This window comes from Fragaria vesca, linkage group LG5 (genome assembly GCF_000184155.1).
Source record: "Fragaria vesca subsp. vesca linkage group LG5, FraVesHawaii_1.0, whole genome shotgun sequence".
Taxonomy (NCBI): Eukaryota; Viridiplantae; Streptophyta; class Magnoliopsida; order Rosales; family Rosaceae; genus Fragaria; species Fragaria vesca.
This window is the reverse complement of record NC_020495.1, coordinates 12320735-12339471: the sequence shown is the minus strand read 5'-3', so window position 1 is coordinate 12339471 and position 18737 is coordinate 12320735. Positions and strand designations below refer to the sequence as shown.

The following is an 18737-nucleotide window of genomic DNA, read 5'->3' as shown; positions in this document are numbered from 1 at the left end:
TGTGGGCTAGGCGGAGCTTTTGGGCCGCTTGGCGGTGGGCCAGCTGGTGCATGTTTGTGGACGGGCTAGCAAAACGTGTGATAAAGCAAGCCCACCAAATGACTAATGAGATTGAAGAGGTGAACAGCCAAATGACTATAATTTCTATTTACTTATATTAATAATATGTGTGAAATAGAAAAAAAAAAAATCAACATGTCGTGCATATTATATGTATATGTATTAAATTTGGTTTCAAGAGTATGAACATGTCCCTTTTAAACTATGAAGCGATGTATGTTCAAACAAAACGTAAATATAAGAAGATATTCGGTACACGTCCATGTATCTACAAATGTTATGTAGATGATTAAAATTAGCTGATATTAAGATCGCAAGATTGTCCGTATATACAAATAAATCGTAACGGATTGCTTTCACTATTGTCTATTGAGTGAAAAACGGCGTCGTTGGCTTCTCGTAGGCTGCACGCATAGCATAAAGGTTTTGGGAGGACTAGAAACTAAACCCTGTCGGCGCGTGAATGAGTAAACCAGACTCGACCGTCGTTCGTTCATTTCTGGATTCTTCCACTCAAATTTCAGACGAAAAATCCCAAATTCGAAACTCGCATGTTCAAACTTCACCAAAACCCTAACATTATGCGGAAATTGAGCTTGCTTGGCCTGGTAAGCACGGCGGAGCTCACCTCTCCCATTCCTTTTTATCCAACAATTTTCTGTTCATTCTCAGCAATCGAACCTGTTTGTACGCAGTGCCGGAGGAGCTTGGTTTCGCCGTTCGCCGGAGAATCTGCTATTGATCACGGCAGGCTTTGCTCAGCGAGCGAGGCATTGTATCGAACACAAGGTGAGCACTACTGTGATTGTTTCTGTGGCGAAAGAATCGTTCTTTATTTCTGTGGCTAATTTCAATTTAGGTTTGAGCTCTTCTTCTGGTTCGGTAGCTGGCTTCGCTACTTCGTTTGGGAATCGTTACATCCATGCCTCAGGTTTTGAAGCTCTCTCTTTCTTTCTGATAGTGACGAGCTGCATTTTCGGGTTTATTGGATTTTAAAGTTTGGTGAATTTTTTACAGGTTTTTGCTGCGCACCGGCACGAGACTATTATGAAACTCTCGGCGTTTCGAGAAGCGCAAGCAAAGATGAGATTAAAAAGGCGTTTCGCACGGTTAGTATGTAGATATTTGATTGGCATTAGGCTTTGTAAGGGTTTAGGAATGTTTGAGGTTTTTTTTTTTGGGGAAAATGTGCAAGTGATTTAAGGTCTTTACTACATTGGGGAATTTATGTTAGAAATGCATTTGATTTGTAAGAGGAAGTGCTCTAGGTGTGGATTCGAGGAGGAGCTTTTCATCTGGAATAGATCCTAAACATTATAGAAATGTAAACTGTGCTATGTTACCACACTGTAGCTAGCTGCTAGCATATGGAATTTGCACTTTGTAGATTGAATAAACTTGTCAGAATATCCTATATTACAAATGTCATCTTGATTTTACCACGAGTCTATATGTAACTGTATCCTTTCTCACTTGTTCATTCATGATAGTTTTTTTATACCTTACCAATCCCATCTGGTTAAAGGGTTAAATGGGATTACTGCTGAGTTGAACATCAATTTTGGGCTATCAATTATATGGTTTTACCGTGACCATTATGCATCATTGAAGCCAGGCCCCATTTTTTTTAATTTCATTTTGCCATAATTCTTTATCAGTTATTATATATTTCAAGCTGTTAAATCTGAATGTTTATGCAGCTGGCCAAGAAATACCATCCTGATGCAAATAGGGACAATCCTTCTTATAAGAGAAAATTTCAGGAGATAAGAGAAGCTTATGAGGTTTGATATATGACTGGACCAAACATTCACCAACCTCCTACATGAGTTTGTCAGAGCTGTTTTCATATCTTATATTACCAAAATCTCGAATATTTTGCAAGTTTCCTAGATTGGGCATGTAAAATTTTGTTTGTCGTTTCTTTTTCATTGTTGATTCCAGACATTGCAAGATCCTGAAAAGAGGGCAGAATATGATATGGTAATAACTCTCTCTCTCCTACCCCCCCCCCCCCCCCCCCACCACAAAAATATGCACATCACACTTTTGTTGTTATTTGCTGTTCTATAAAACTTCTTAATTTTATGTTGTATGTTGGTGCTTATCAGACAATGATTTGTATTGTTCTCCTTTTTTTGCACATTTGTTATGTTTGTATTTGGTAGAAAACGAAGCAAACTGGTCTGACAGTGAGCTTCATCAATGAAAGTAATCTGTTCTTCTGCAATCAAGAGTGTACCATAAATTCTTTAGATTTTGCTCAATTATCTCTTTACTCTTGGTGTTCCATGCAGAAGCAATCAAGTGGGTATGCTGCCAGTGATGCAGAAGGTTTTAGATACAGTTATCAAACTCATGGTCCTACAGCTGATGCGGAGGGGTTTGGACATGGTTTTAAACCTCATTTCTCCAGTTCATTTCATAAAATATTCTCAGAGGTATATCAGTTCCACGTTCTATTTTGAATCTTAATGTAGCCTCTTACTGCAGTTAGTTGGACTCTCCATTCTTCATTGTTCTGAAAGTTGTTTGATACTGCAGATCTTTGAACGTGAGTTCGATCAAGTTGCACCTGACATTCAGGTAAAGTTGCTTCCCCTATGGTTGCACTCGTCACTGTCTTTTGTAATTTGAAGCTCAAGTGCGTAATGTTTTTAATGCATTTCATAGGTGGAGCTGTCACTCTCTTTTTCTGAAGCTGCTAGAGGATGCACAAAAAATCTGTCTGTAACTTCACATGTTCCCTGCGATTCTTGTGGTGAGTTCTTCTTTAATTTTTAATTTTTTTAATTTTTTTTTAGGGTTTATCATTTTGGAGGTGACTTCATTAAATATCTTTAGATCATATTGTCTGTTGAAAAATTCTCCTCGTACCAGAGGCTTCAACAATATCATTTCTTGTATTCGACACCATGCATCATCACAGAGATATTTTTTTATTTTATTAATTTCTGAAGTCTTTGTAATTGTTATAGAGGGATGTTCCATTTTGCATTCTTTCTATAGTCCTATAGCTTTGCCTTTAGATGTGGTATTTCAAAATACAAAGGTCAGATTATGCCATGGCTTGTGTTCAGGATGGCGTCCCACCTGTGGGGCCAGCAGCTTGGGTCCAACTTCCTGGTTCATTGTTTGGTGTCAATTAGTGGTGATCGGAGGCTCGGGACCTGGGGTCTGCGTCTGGGTTTGGTCAGACAGAGTCCGGATTCCGAGGCTCGGGATCTTGAAGTCTGATTGTCCTTGGTTTTTGGAAACAATACCATTGTTAAGGAGCGTTAGGATGATATTTTGGGACTCTATAGTCCTATTTGAAAGTCTCAAACTCTCCGTAAAGTCATAATTAAGTTTTTACTTACAATGTTCAAGAGTAGTTTACCTTCCCCATCAGCTATCACTTTGGGACAGCAATGGAACAAACATACAAGTAACACTTGACTGTTGAATTCGAGTGTTATGACCAGATTGGGTTCAGACGACCTTAAGAAAAACTCGGTTTGAGAAAAAAAAAAACTCAGTTATTTGGTGGGTTATCAATAACTAATCAAATATGTTTTTTTTAGTGGAAAAATAATAATGTCACACAAAATGGTTAAAATTCTTGTGAAATTGAAATCCATAGGTTCTCCTTGTTCCGTTTTACATTTTCCATTTGATTATCAATTTGCATAAATAACCTCTCTAGTTTCTTATTTCATGATGCAGATGGGCGTGGCTATCCAGTAAAGGCCAAGACAAAAGTGTGTCCTATTTGCAGAGGTATTGGGAGAGTAAGTTTTGAAGATCCACACTTATGATGTTTATGGAATATTTCTTTGCAAGTGGTTTGTGAGGACAATTACTTTTCTTTGGTCTTCTAGACGTATGACATATCAATAAATCTTCATACTCTATCTCTGATTTTGTTCAAATTTTGTACCAGGTTACAATTCCTCCATTCACATCAACATGCAGTACTTGCAAAGGGTCAGGCCAAATAATCAAGGTATAATGTGAAATCCATTGAATAACTCCACTGATCTTGAATGCTCCCCCAGATCATAGGATTAACATTCAATTTATCTGTTGCAGGAACATTGTATGTCATGTGGAGGATTAGGGATAGTTGAAGGTGCTAGAGAGGTTGAAGTTAGCATCCCAGCAGGTTGGTATAGTCGTTCCAATTTGATGAGAGTAGTATAAGTTTTTGATCGTGTACGCAGTCAGATGTGCATTACTAATAGCTATCATTTGGCTCTAGAGAATCCTGTGTTGTATGTTGCAAGTTCAGGGGAGACATGTTAAGAGAATCATGAGGATTATGTTTAGTTTATAGGAAAGAAGCTAATCTTGTTTGGGTCATGTTTCATAATTTAATCTCCCAGTGACAGAATCAGCCAATATCTGCATGTTTGTCATGGATACGAGGTCTGAGAACAATTTGCAAATTCTCAAGTGAAAAAATTTCTAGATAAGCATACTAAGTTGCTTCAGTTGGAACTGATTGCCCCGTAAGATTCAAAGATGTAAACTTGAGTCCTTAGAATACACTTCTGTTTGAAGGATAATGCAGCTTTAATGTCCATAAATCATCATATTAAAAACAGAAGTGTATTTATCCGACGTCTCTGTCTTTCTAATTCCCTCTTCTATCTTAACTGGACTAGGTGTGGATTCTGGAGATACAATCCGCGTACCAGAGGCCGGGAATAGTGGGCCACGAGGAAGTCAACCAGGCTGGTTATATATTAAGCTAAAGGCACAGTTTTACTCTTACTTTTTCCCTTATAAGATCACTTTAAGTTCCTATGAAGATTTGAGAGATCCATCACAATTGTGTCTACTGTTATAAAACTTTGTTAATATGGTTCATGGATCAAACATTCTAAGAGACAGAAAACCCTCATTTTTGCTTTTTGTACTTTTGCATCATTTGGTCTGATTTTTCTATTGCTGTAGCATAATGGCATGCTTTAAAGGATCTGAATCATATGGTTAACCTTATCGTTTTGTCCCCTCACCCCCACCTAAAATAAAAGGAGCTTGAATTGCATACTAAGCAGGTCTAACATATCAGTCTAGCTGGAAGATACATATGATTGAAGGACATGATAATAAATGAACTTAATTAAGTGGAAGACTTGCTTTTTCTGTTTTGATGTACAGACTTATGATTGCGAGCCTGCTAGGCCTTCTTAAATTCCCTTGTTTTTTTGATGATGTAGGTTGCTAAAGATCCTATTTTTTCTAGAGATGGTGCAGATGTTTACGTGGACTCTAATATCAGCTTTACTCAAGTGAGACTGATTTCTTGCATGTACATGACTATAATCAGTGTGACATGAAATAATTAACTAGTGTTCGGTCTCTGAACTACAAAGTGTCCAAAGGGGTTGTTACCTTCTGGGGCCACTTTGCTTCTGTCAACTTTCCTGCCTGATCCAAAATATTTGGTGGCCTTCTATCCATAAATACAGGGGTATAGCTATCTAAAGTAGTCAAGTACTTGTTCTCTCCTGTAGTTGTCAAGGGAGATTCTTATTGTACTGTTCTGTGTAACTTACTATTTTGCATTTTCAAGCCTTGTATATTACTTCTGATGCAGATAGTGAATTTTTCAGGCTATTCTTGGTGGTAAGGTTGAGGTGCCAACTTTAACTGGGAAGACAGAAGTAAAAGTAAGAGTTTTGTCTTCATTTTATTTCTTTGCAGAGATAGAATTTTCTTACTGTTCTCTTTCTACTCTTGTCCTACTCCTATTCCCTTCCACTATCTTTTTGATTCTACATATACTGATTCTTCCCTGTCATTATGGACCTCTCAGATACCAAAGGGGGTTCAGCCTGGAGAACACATGGTACTAAGAGGCAAAGGTTACTAAAGCATTCTTTCCCCACTTCTTAAAAGTTAGAGATTGCTTTGTTAAAAAATTTCTGACCATGAATGATGTTGCAGGACTACCGAAGCATGGTTTCCTAGTTCACCATGGAGACCAATATGTTCGCTTCCGAGTCCAGTTTCCAACGTAAGATGCATCTTTTTCTTCTCCTTTTTCTCCGAGACCAATCGCGTACATTCATATCCAGTCAAAAGTTTATATATGGTTTTTGGACATTTATATTGCTAGCAAAATGTCGGTATTATGTATACTCATAGGGTTTGGTGTATTTTTCTTAATTTTTTTCTTTTATTTTTGTACATTTGTGAGTTATGGGAATAGATTTGTCTCATTTTTTTCCCTTTTTGAAGTAAAATAAATGAACGACAACACGCCATATTAGAAGAATTTGCAAAGGAGGAAATAATTCATGGAAACAGCAACTCCAACGATAAAGACTGGTGAGCATTTTACCTTACATAACACTTTCTTTTTTGTTTTGTTATAAGACTTATATTAACTATTCTTATGTAATTAAGCCAATTCTTGAGGAAATGGTTAAAAGGTTTAACTTCCTTAAATAGTGATTTCTCCTCTCATGATGTGTTGTATTAGAAAAATATTTATAAATCAGGATACAATAGTAGATTCATTTATAAAATTAGTAGAATTACAACAGCACCCATCAAAAAGGAGAAATTTCCTCGTAACATCCTATGCTCATCTCTATCTCTTTTTTTATTCTTTGTTATTGCGAGGAAAAAGCGAACTGACGGCTAGTATATAGCTATGTATAATGCTCAAGTGCTATGTGTCGTGTAGATTTGTATAAGCCAGGTAGTAAATTTTAGGATTAAGCACACCTTTCACCCCTTATCTTAACTCTTTCAATTTTGTTTCTTCTTCTCTATTTTGAACAGTTAGTTAACATCATATCTTTTGCATTTGTGTCAATGTAAAACGTCCATTCATATTGTTAAATGTAATTGGCGGAAAGCATCATAGCATGCTCCACACGTGATCAAAGGTTAAATCGATGTAATTCATTCTCAGAATGGCTTTGATTCAATGGAGACTTCAATGTCAGCTGTTTAAGCGACATATTACCAGGTCATTGTTTGCCCTTGGATTTTGCTTCACCTGTTTCAACCAGGGAGAACATTTTGAAAGTTCCACATGCAGCTGAAGTGTCTTCTCTATAGATGAGTGATTACAATATTGGATCTTTCACCTCCTGCATCTTTACCAGAAAAGGCAGCTCTATGGATGGGATTCTAGAAATCACGTGAAAAAGGGTCAGTGTCGTCTTGCAGAACAGAAAGTAGAAGATGTCTCCCGGGATAAATTAAAATAGTTGGTGGACGAGTAGGACTGCTTGAAATTTTTCCTGATGGTTAGCCAGTCTCTGAAATCAAGTCAGAACCAGAACCCTGCTCAAAAGTTCTGGCTGTGACTTCTCAACCTTGACAAGCAAACCGGTGGTAATCAGTCTAGTAAATGCATTGCAGGGATACAGTCTTTAGAGAGTCTGAGTTGGTGGTTTACGTCAACGGCAGAACAAGATTTGAAAAGGTTTATACATTGAGGATGTGGTCTGCTGTTCTAATCACTCCAACTCGAGGGAAGCTTGTACCAAAGATTTGATAGAATATATTGTATGCTGGAAACCCCAATGAGGATCGAAGAGGAAGTCTCAATGCCTAACATGTTGCTTCCGCCAATTCCATTTAATCTATCTGGATAGGTTTTCAGATTGACACATTTAAAACTATGAAGATGACAATATTTAGATGAGAACCACAAGCATGGGATTGATACAGTTAGCACTTAGCACCGAAAAGAATTGAAACTTGTTTAGCCAACAAAATTTTAAAAAATGTGTTACGTTAGAAAAAGGTACATTTGTTCCTAAAAGGCAGAAATTGTGTATATTTAATTATTTAATTGATAGTCTCTCTCTCTCTCTCTCTCTCTCTCTCTCTCTCTCTCACACACACACACACACACACACATTCCTTTTTATTTAGATTGTGGGGTGCTAGCCGTTCAATGTTTGAAGTGGTCCTCAATAGTTGTATCTTACAACAATACTTGAAACACCACCGATCTCTCTAGAGTCTTGTTTAGGGTCTCCAATTCATTTTCCTTGTCTGAACAACATTATCTTGTTCTGAAATTTCCTTTTTCTATCCGGTTGGTCAGTGTTATCCCATTATTCCCATATGATAATATTATAAATTTTCTGCTAGCATTGATTTCAAGCATTTTAAATTTTCTGCTAGCATTGATTTCAAGCATTTTAGGTTGCCTCCCTGTTATTACGAATTATAGACAAACAAGCCTAAATATCAGTTCTGTTAGTCACTCTTCTGATAGTGGTGAGTATCTTTAAATGGACAACAGGCTTTATCAGCAGCTATCTACTGGTTGAACTTACAGGTTTCAGCGGATAACTGAACGTGTTATGGGTCCGAGATTTGTGCTTGAGTTGTCGGTATTCTTATTGATCTTTTTTTTGCTGAGCAAAGCCACGAGCTGACTGTTGGATCAAGGCAATTCAATCAAAATACATTTGCCAATTGTCATTGCTGTAGAGATCTGCTGACTTATCCATTCTTTGGAGTTCTGTTGATCGAAGGTACTGATTTTCTCAGGACCAGTCGGTCTATTCGCACACCCTAAGTTTTTGGCATAGTTCATTGTCTGCGTATTGCTTTTCCTTTTCCGTTAGTCTGCCTCTATCAATGTACAACGTTCTTCTTGTATAATTGTAATATTAATTTAACAAATAGTGACCGTCTTGTATAATTCTCTACAGATCTTCACACTGAATCTCATTTGATTGTCAATTTGTTTTTCTCTTTGGCATAAAAGTTGCATATTGAAAGCAATCAACAGGCTACTTGGTATTTTCTTTCACAAAGTAAATGCAACTTGATTTAAAAAAATTGGTAAAAATGAGTGCCTTTAGCAATGTCCATATTCCCATTGAAAACTTCTGACTATCTTTCTATTCACAGTTTTACTGTCATGATGTTGCAAATTGTTGGATGTCTGGTAGATATTGTTAGTATCTGATTTTGTATGATGCATTATTATCTGTATATGAAATAGTTTTGTTGTCAAATTATTTCTCTGAAACAGCTGTAACGCCATTTTAACAGTAGTTCTTTGTTCTTATGTTACTAAAGAATCTAGACTCTGTTTCAGTGACAAACCTAAGTGCTGCTTGAAATAAAGTCTCTTTGACATATTATTAGGGGTGGGTGACTTGAAACGATTTCGGTCTCTGGACATTAGTTGCCTCACTTTATGTCTTTGTGTTGGATCTGTTTTGAGCAGTAGTAGCTTTCTAGCCTCACTTTTATCCCTCATAAATTGCAGTTGCACTTTCCTTTGCATTCCACATTACTTGATTTACATTGAAATGTAGTAGTTGACTTCGGACGTATTGTCTTCTTTATTGCAGGAATGTAGGCTGGTGCAAGTTAGTTACACTCCTACAGGCTTTATCAGGAGGAAAATGTACATCCAGAAAAATTACTTCTTATAGATATAAATGTTTGACCTCTGAAAAACTAAAACATTTTGCATTATTTTCTATTTTCTCTGTCATTCTGTGTTTTGAAATTGGTTGGGTTTTGGTTATGGTTGCCTTGATTAGAATCTTGATTTACAATACCAGATAGCAAAGATGAAATAAAAAAGATGACTCCTAAACCTTGTAACCATATATGGTACCTATGCCAAATAATTGGAGTCCTTAAACTAAGGAAGTGTGAAGTATGGCTTTTATTAAGAAATTTCCTCATGATTTTGGTCGTTTCCTTCGTGTTATGCAAAAGGGAAGAGAAAACGGATTGAAAGGAAAAGGCTGAGTGTGAGTTTTTGTTTACTTTTTCGGTCTGATCGATTAACATTAACAATGGTAGACTCCTCTTGTGCGTCATGTAGTGCTTTGGACCCTCACTTGTAGGATCTGACCTATCAATCAGGATGAGAAAAATCTCCTTGGTGGCTTTGAAAGTCACTTTTGTAATTTGTTGTTTTGCGTTCTTTCATAGTTCATTGACCATTAACAAGCATATCTCTAATTTAATTTTCACCGTAGTCGATCTTTGTAGTTCTTGCCAAAACCGTCTCTAATTGGAGAAATATAAACCATCAAAGGTTCAAATGTTATATAGAAGTACTTGGATTACAAGAATGGATGAACGAGTAGGTTTTGGCAAACCTAAATAGAATGGGGCAACCGGGAAAAGAGATATCTCAAAGATATATATATTAAGCAATTGGAGTTGTTTATGTAATTAGCCACACAAGGAAAGTAGTATTCTTAGTGGATTGTAGATTCACTTTTGCACGCATTTAGGTGTTGAAATTATTATGTATATCATGAGCCTTTCATAGTTGCTGCACACTTGCACGCAACCAATATGGCTAACTACGTTTCTTATATTTGGTTAATAATCTGTGGCATTTATTCCAACCAATATGAATACCACAAGGTAAAAATGGATTTTGCCGCCCGAAACATGAAGCATATAATGCCAAATGCAGCCTTTCCCCTTGAAAATGCCTACTTTTGCAAAGCCTTGTTCACAAAATCCACGAGCAAGAAAACATAGAAATTACAGCTTGTGCTCTCTGAAAGCTGATGAAGAAACGCAAAAGAAAACGGAGAGAATGACCTTGTATTAAGAATTATAGAATCTGATACACATAAAAAGATGACCTGCAACTCTATGTACCAAGACCATGGGATGGAAATTACACATATATCCTTAACATCCCCCCCTCAACCTGATGGGAGAAGACACTCACGAGGTTGCAACACATGCAAAAATTGTACACAACAGTCACAAAGATGTTTTATCTTATCCAGGTGGAATAAGTTGTGATTGTAGCATCCCCCTTTCATGACAGATCTCCCTGCAATTCATCAATGGTCTACATGGAAGAGCTGATTGTTGCAGCCAAGTGTCTTGAATTGATAAAGCTGCAAGTTCCTTTAGCATTTTATGTTGCCATCCTGATATCTTAGAGGAAACTGAAGTTGCAGAACAAAGAGCATTATCCTTTGAAGCTGAAGAGTTGCTGGACAGCAAAGTAGATTCAATAGGAATGGATCTTGTTGTTGATTGAATGGGGGAGGAAGCAATCATAGTTTGAGGCTCTTCCTGAATTGATGGTTGAAAATCATAATGATGTCGATGTAAACATTCTGCTGCACTGTGATCAGTCTTCAAACATATTTGACATTGTAAAGAACAACCGATAGCAAGAACTTGCCTTGGAGATGGTCTTTGGGAACATGACAGAGCTATGTAGCCAAACTGTGAGCATATTTGACAGATATCACCAAGAGAATAAACAGTCTGAGAGTTACTATTATCCCTAGCTTTAGTAACTTTCTCATTGGGATAGGATGACTTCTGCATATGACTATTGGTTCCATATGCATTTGATGAACTCTTCCAACTGATTACTTTGTTTATCAATTCTTTTGCTACCTCAATTTGCTCTTTTCCTCCATTTATATACACTGATCTCTCTGTTGACTTATCACCCGAAGGAAGGTGCAATGGTACAATCCGAATACGAGATCCAGACTTGGTTTGCATATATTTGATAGCCTCACCCCCTTTGCCAATTATCAAAGCAACTGCATTATTCGGAACTTTCAATACAAATTATTCATCTCCAGGTTGCATTGACTTAAATCCCTCACACAAACTGCTTCCATTATTAATACCAAAGACATTATGAAGACCTCCATTTTGAGTCACAAATCCGGAAGAGGAAGTAAATGTACCAGCAAAATTCTGAGCATGATATTGAGGGTACTCACGATTGTGGACCAGAAAATTATTCGGACATGTTGACTGATATGCACTTGTAGCATGTGTGGCAGGTGGGTTCACAAATCCATAGTTGGTTGACATAGTGGTTTGTGGTGAAGCATATCTTACATGAGGTTGAATCTCATGAGTAACAACAGATTTAGTCAAGGGGGCAGAAGCAAGAGAACTAGTGTTTGACTGAGGAATTGTGCCATTGCACAGAGCTTCACTTGTTGGAACAACACTTGAACCAAGAGGATAGAACCAACATTCCCAACAATGGAACCAACAGATGCATTAGGAGTGGATGTCACCATATGAACATTACTTGACATAGAGGGTAACCCAAAGTATCCATTTTGCACCATGGTATTAGCAGCATATGAAGGATTCATAGTACAAGCAGATGAGATTGTTAGGCAGAATAGTACATTGAGGTACATAAGCAAGTTGAGTGGTAAGATGTGTACCAGGAGATTGGTTCTCAACAGATGTAGGCACGGGAGTAGAAACAAGAGAACTTGATTCTTGAACGATGTCAGACTCAAAATCCAACAAAAGTGTACGAAGCTGGCTTAGAGATATTGGAGTCTCTTGAGCTCTGATGACAATCTTGAAGGTTGTAAATGCAGCAGGTAAGCCATCCAAGATAAAGGTCACTACATCTTCATCAGGAATATGAATTCCAGCAACAGAATGTTGATCCCGAACACTTTTGTAACGTTCCATATACTTATCAACACTATCATTACCTTTCTGGATTTTCTGCATGGAGGTCTTTAACTCAAAAGCTTTGAACTTTGAAAGTTTAGCATATCTGTCTTCAAGTGAGTACCACACTTCTTTTGAGGTTTTACTCCCAACGATGAATGAAAGAGCATTAGATGACAAAGTGGCAGCAAGTAAAGTAATCAAAGCAGAGTCATTTTTCCTCCATTCCTTAAACTCTTCTGTCAGCTCAGTAATACCAGCCTCTGTTGTGGTCTTGTATTGTGAAGGACAAGGTACAGACCCATCAATATATCCCATTAAATCACACCCTATCAACATCGACTCGAGCATAAATCTCCAAGTTACGTAATTGGTGTCATCTAAGCGAACTGTGATTAAATTGCTGAAGTTGGAGAGTAGAGAAATTTGTAGCTCACTGTTTTGATGCATGATTCAAGGCGGAAAAGTCTGAAAACTACTTCAGAATGATACTGAAATCTTGAACTACCAAAAATGTGAAAGATACTGAAATCTACTTCACAAATCTGAATTAACAAGTAGTACTTGAGCCATCTGTATTGTTGTAAGCAATCACTGAGTGTAAAAATCCCAACTTTTCTCAAACTTTTCATACCAAACAAGAAACACAGAACCCCAATACTAGTACCAGATACTTCTTCACAAGAACCAAATAAAGAAAACTGAAATTCTCACAGTAGCCACACAGAATAGTACTTGAAATTTTCCCAAAGTTTCAGTGTGCAATAAGAATTGTCTCAGATATTGCAACAATCGAATCAAAGTCCTTCACCGATATTGTAATTTCTTTGTCAACAATCAGTTAAGCATACACATCATACTTCAATCAACAACCAATTCGAGGAATCTCAAATCATGACAGAGAGAAGCTTTGAACAAAAATCCCAAATTTCTAGGGTTTGTCAACAAATCAAGATTTCAACTTTTTACTGACGCAATGACCTTCAGAAGTTGATTGCGAACACAATTCATATAAATCCAAAGCTTCGATGAAGAAAAACAACCTTCAATTTCAACGATTTGAACGTGAAAAACTTGGCAAAGAATTCACTTATCTGAAATCAATTGGCGATGAAGAAGAACACTGAACTGAACTAGGAAACTCTGCAATTATTGACAAAAAACTAGATCACCGATCGATTCCGATTTTGATTCCATCCCGATCGAACCAGGCTCTTGATACCATGAAAGCTGATGAAGAAACGCAAAAGAAAACGGAGAGAATGAACTTGTATTAAGAATTATAGAATCTGATACACATAAAAAGATGACCTGCAACTATATGTACTAAGACCATGGGATGGAAATTACACGTTTATTCTTAACACTCATGCATTTGGAACCGTCTGAAGGTTTTCTACGTCGGGGGTACAACCTTCTTTGTTGTTTTCCTTTTCCTTAACTGCATCTGCTTGCTTGCTTTGTTTGTTGTGTTTCATTTCGCCATAGAAGTATGAGACAAACCCCCAGAGGGAGAGTGCAAGAGAAACCCCCTTTTCTGCTTGGAACTTTTCGTGGTAGAAAATAACAGCAAAGATCTCAGTCACCGGGAGCAGAACAGCGATTACGATTCCGGATAGAAGAGAGGAGGCACAGAAGATGAGTCCTATGGCTCCCAAGAAGAAAGCTTGCCAGACTATTGCACTCACTACAAGCACCACATAGTACGTTGTCTCCCCAAGCTCGAATTTCCTCGCTTCTCTAGGAATCACCTACACAATATATAAATCTATGTTTAGACTACATATATGTTCCAAAATTTAGTATCTTCCAAAATATCAAGCAGCTATTAGTGACATAATATTTTTTTCCAGAGCTTAAATATAGAAAACAAGATCGATCATTATGATCATACAAAAGTGTCATTCTTTTCTGACCAACGAGAACACAATGGGGCATTCAGAAACAAAAACAACCGAATACGAGTAAAAATATACATTGCTACTTTTTACATGCACTATAAGTTTCATAAACTTTTCCAAAATTATTTTCTCCATCCAAGTTCATCGTCACTGGTATAAAGGTGTTCAATAGTGGATTCATCATGCCACTTTTTTCATTCCAGTATTTTCATACACTCTTCCTTCTAAAATTAAAGTATGTTCATATACTATATTATCATATAGTTCATCATTGATCTTAAAAGGCGAAAAGTCTTTTTACAATCTATAATAATAATAAAAAGTCTTTTTACAATCTAAAACGATATGCACAAATAATTTCCTCATCATTGAATAAATGCCGTCGCATTCCACTGCAATAATTGAAAAACTGGACAATTCTTGGTCTGTGGTTTAATGATAAATTGTACTGAGAAATCGTTGTACTAACCTTGAAGTCATTGTTCACCAGCATCCCAACCGTACAGAAGATGGTAGCAAACAAACTCATAACCATCTGAATCTCCAAAACCAAAGCATACGTGATGTTCTGCTTGGCCTTTTTATACATCAACTCCACCAACGGCAGCACAAACCCATACAACGCCGCCGCGGCCACCGTCATCACAAACCCTAGCATGTACTGCGCGTTTGACTCCCCCTTGGGACGGTCCGAGCTCGTGTTCAGGCCAAGAACCGCCGCCCCCACCGTCAGCAGCACGACGGCGTTTATCGAATACGACGTGAACTTCTGCTTCACGAGTATGAAGGCAAACAAGGCCGTGAAAACTAAGTGCGACGCGATGATCAGGGATAAGGTGGAGAGGGGGAGGCGTGCAACTCCATAGGCGTAGAGGTAGTCGTCGAGGCCGGTGAGGACGCCGATGACAGCAGAGGCAACGAAGAGAGGGAGCTTCATGAAGAAGAGCTTGGTTGGTGGGTCGGTTGGAGCTTGGTTTTTGCGGCGGTGGTAGTAGGCTATGGCTATTGGGACGAGGATCACAGGCCAGCCACCGGTTTCGAGCATGCTCGAAAGCCAGAGGCGTTTGCCGCCGTGGATGAAGTAGAGGCGCATTATCAAAGGGCCGCCGCAGGTGCCTATGGATAAGAGTACGCAGCTCAGAATGAGCAGCAACCTTTTCAGGGCGGCGGCTTTAAGTTGCTCATTATCGGTGGTTTCCATTTGCATGACCTTAATGCACTATAGGCCTAAAAAATTGTGTTTGATGGTGTGAGGAGTAATGTGCTTATATAGATGGTTATAGTGAGCAAACTCGATCTAGATGTAAGGGAAGCAAATGCTATGGCCGGCGCATCGAGTGATTCCTAATCGTTCAAAGTCATCCACGAGTCTATATACTGTCTCTATCGCAGCTCATGGATAGCAAATGACGATGGATGAGGAAGAGTCAAGAAATGAGTACTAGTGTAATGTGTATCAAAGCAGGAGTCAACTATTTGGGTGAAGCTAATGAATATTCTTAGTGTGTGTACGTACACGTCTTGTCGTATGTATTGAATCTGTTGCCATCGATCATTGGTGTAATTTTGCATACTTTGAAGATAGGGCAATGATACAGGGGGTGAATCAATTTTACCAATTTTGCATTATTTTTTTACGGATAAGAGCTAACTGGCCTAATTGTCCAGCAAAAGTTTGTTTATCCCATATAATCAAGTGTAGATTGTAGATTGTAGATTGTACATTTATTTATTTAAGGGCAAGGGAATGCTATACGTGTGAAGCTTATGTTAAGGTACATGTAAACATTATGAGAGAAAGTTTTCCCAAAAAAAGGGCAGGACAGAGAGAATTAATGTAGGTTCTTGTTTTGTTTCAATCTGTGTGGCCATTTGTTTTTAATTTCATTATTCGCTTAAAGCTCACTCACTTAAGCTCCTTTTTGGGGCTCCATCAGAAGTGAAAACATCTTTTACCGTGTTAGAGTAATTCAAAAACTTTTTAGGTCTCGGATCACTACAGGAAATCGCGTCTTAGCCGACGGAAAAAAATCGTCGACTAAGACAAATAATTTGTTGCCTAGAATCTTGGCAGATGAATAATTCGTCGACTAAGTTCCATCGGCTAAGTGTGGTGAGGTAGACACTTAGCCGATAGAACTAACGTTAGTCGTCAACTAAGAAAGATCATAACCGACAGACCTTTTCCTGCCTTCACTACCAGGACAAGTACTTTAGCTGACGAAAAATTTTCGTCGACCTGTTATCCTAATTCGTCGGCTAAGACCTTAGCCGACGAGCTTTCGTCGGCTATAGTGTCGTCGGGAAAGGGTCGTCGGTGATCGCTTTAGCCGACAAACCTAAAGACTGTCGTCGGCTATTGTCCAGACTTTAACCGACGAACTATTTTTTGTCGGTTATTGTTCCAGACTTTAGCCGACGACGTCTTGTGTCGGCTATACTCTCAGACTTAAGCCGACGAACAGAATATTCGTCGGCTTTACTCACAGACTTTAGCCGACGGAACAGAGATATTCGTCGGCTAAAGTATATAATTAAAATATTTAAAAATAACTATAGCCGACGACATAGAGTCTGTTTCGTCGGCTTTAGTAGTGTTTAGCCGACTAAACATGCCATAATTCGTCGGCTAAACCCTTTGAAAAAAAAAAAATTTACTATAGCCGACGAATTGTGGCATGTTTTGTCGACTATAACGCCATTCCAGTAAAATAAAAAATACACGAAATTCTAAAATTACCATTCCAAACAAGCTGCAAAATACACCAAAACAATTCCATATATATAACCAACAAGAAGCACATAAAACTATATAAGGTATCAACTACACAAAATCTAGATGGTCTAAATCAATATCCGAATCTGGGGCCTGCTGGTGAGGAGATTGCGGCAGCAGAGGTAACTCTATAGGCGCAGGCATGGGCGGAGGTGGAAGTCCCTGAAGCTGAGCAGCTGTAAAATCCTGGAAGTACTGGAACATCTGCTGCTGCTGGGCCTGCTGGGCGGCATGAGCGGTAGCCTGAGCAGCCTGAGCGGCAGCCTGAGCGGCTTGCTGTTCTCGTAGTCTCTCAACTTCCGACTCTAGCTGAGTCGTCCTGCTGTTGGTCGAGGTTGCCTTTCGTTGAAATCCTGGAGTGGTCTTCAGGACCCCCTGGCCCTTCTTTCCTAGACCCCGGCAGTAGAAGTTGTTTTCTCGCGGTGGGAAGGCTGTGCCCATGATCCTCGCCCCAACCCTCGGATCTGAAGTGTCGATCCGAGAAATGGCTTCGGACATCTCTTCCTCCTACGTGTCCGGCCATGTCTCCCTCACTATAGCACTCATCACCTCGTCACTAGCCTCCCTCACCTTTGCCTAATTGGATAGGAAAAAATTATTAATTAACATTTTGACATATATATAAGTAAAATTAAAAATTCTGTAAAAAGGAAAGAGTACTTACTATATCCTCCTGGGAGTCAGGATATGCCCTCTCGTACGTATAGACGTACTGGTTGACCTCTAGATGTTCCCTGGCCGCCTCGTCCATGAAGACAGCGAACGGTCTAGAACCGGCATGATGGTTCCTTGTGTTGCGTTGCCGGTTCTGAGCGTTCACCCGGGAAACCGCCTTCAAAGAAAAAGTAAACTATTAGTAAAATATTTTAAAACGCACGTACTTAATGATAAATTAACTAATTAATTTATTTAAATACCTGTTTACGAGGGTTGTTGAATTCTGATGTCAGAAACCAACGCCACTCGTACTCTCTGTACTGGAACTCAGCAGGGGTAGCAGAACGTGCGTTCCCGTGCGTAGTCCAATGGGTCCGCACCTTGTACCTACAGATACAGATACAACAAAAATATTAGAAATATTATTAATATGACATACAGTTTTGTTTTTTCATTAATTTCCCAACGTACCTTCCCCCATGCACAAAGTCCGCCCAGCTGCTCTTCAAGGGCTCGGGAACCTCAAACCACGCCTGCATTTAACCGTTTATTAGTTTAGTTTTTCCAGAAATCTACAATGTAATACATAATATTATTCAGGCATTTTATAAACTCACCAACATCGCGTTGTGGACCATGTCCTTAACTTCTTGCAGGACCTCGCCCCAGTCTGACCACAACATAGGGACTCTATCCCTAATGAGCGCTCCCACGCGGCCGGAGTACGTCCTCGACTTCCCGCCCGATACTACGTCGCCATCCCCGTCAGTACCGATGACAATCCTCCCTGAGGTACCGACGATCTTCTCGAGAGCCTTCCCTGTGACGGGGCCTCTCTTCTTTTTTGCCGGCTTCGCTCCGACGGTGCCTATCACATGATAAACCAAATTGATTATTAAAATCAGAGAATTATAAGAAACACATCATTCATC

At 38.7% G+C, this 18737-nt stretch overlaps 2 protein-coding genes across 2 annotated transcripts; one reads left to right on the top strand and one right to left on the bottom strand.

Moving 5' to 3' along the window:
- Positions 1-641: 641 nt before the first annotated feature.
- Positions 642-8623, top strand: LOC101303913 (chaperone protein dnaJ 1, mitochondrial-like). The gene is made up of 19 exons (XM_004301301.1): positions 642-668; positions 756-849; positions 920-991; positions 1078-1169; positions 1761-1844; positions 2005-2043; positions 2358-2501; positions 2605-2646; positions 2734-2821; positions 3766-3830; positions 3983-4045; positions 4132-4204; positions 4707-4798; positions 5265-5336; positions 5661-5717; positions 5864-5912; positions 5995-6064; positions 6289-6378; positions 8321-8623. Exons 1-19 carry the CDS (start codon positions 642-644, stop codon positions 8346-8348), a joined length of 1341 nt encoding a protein of 446 aa, XP_004301349.1. The 3' UTR covers positions 8349-8623.
- A 1878-nt stretch (positions 8624-10501) lies between these two features.
- Positions 10502-15742, bottom strand: LOC101308679 (purine permease 3-like). Its single transcript, XM_004299644.1, has 3 exons — positions 14842-15742; positions 13839-14222; positions 10502-10564 (listed from the first exon to the last, which is right to left on the bottom strand). Exons 1-2 carry the CDS (start codon positions 15577-15579, stop codon positions 13839-13841), a joined length of 1122 nt encoding a protein of 373 aa, XP_004299692.1. The 5' UTR covers positions 15580-15742; the 3' UTR covers positions 10502-10564.
- Positions 15743-18737: the final 2995 nt, after the last annotated feature.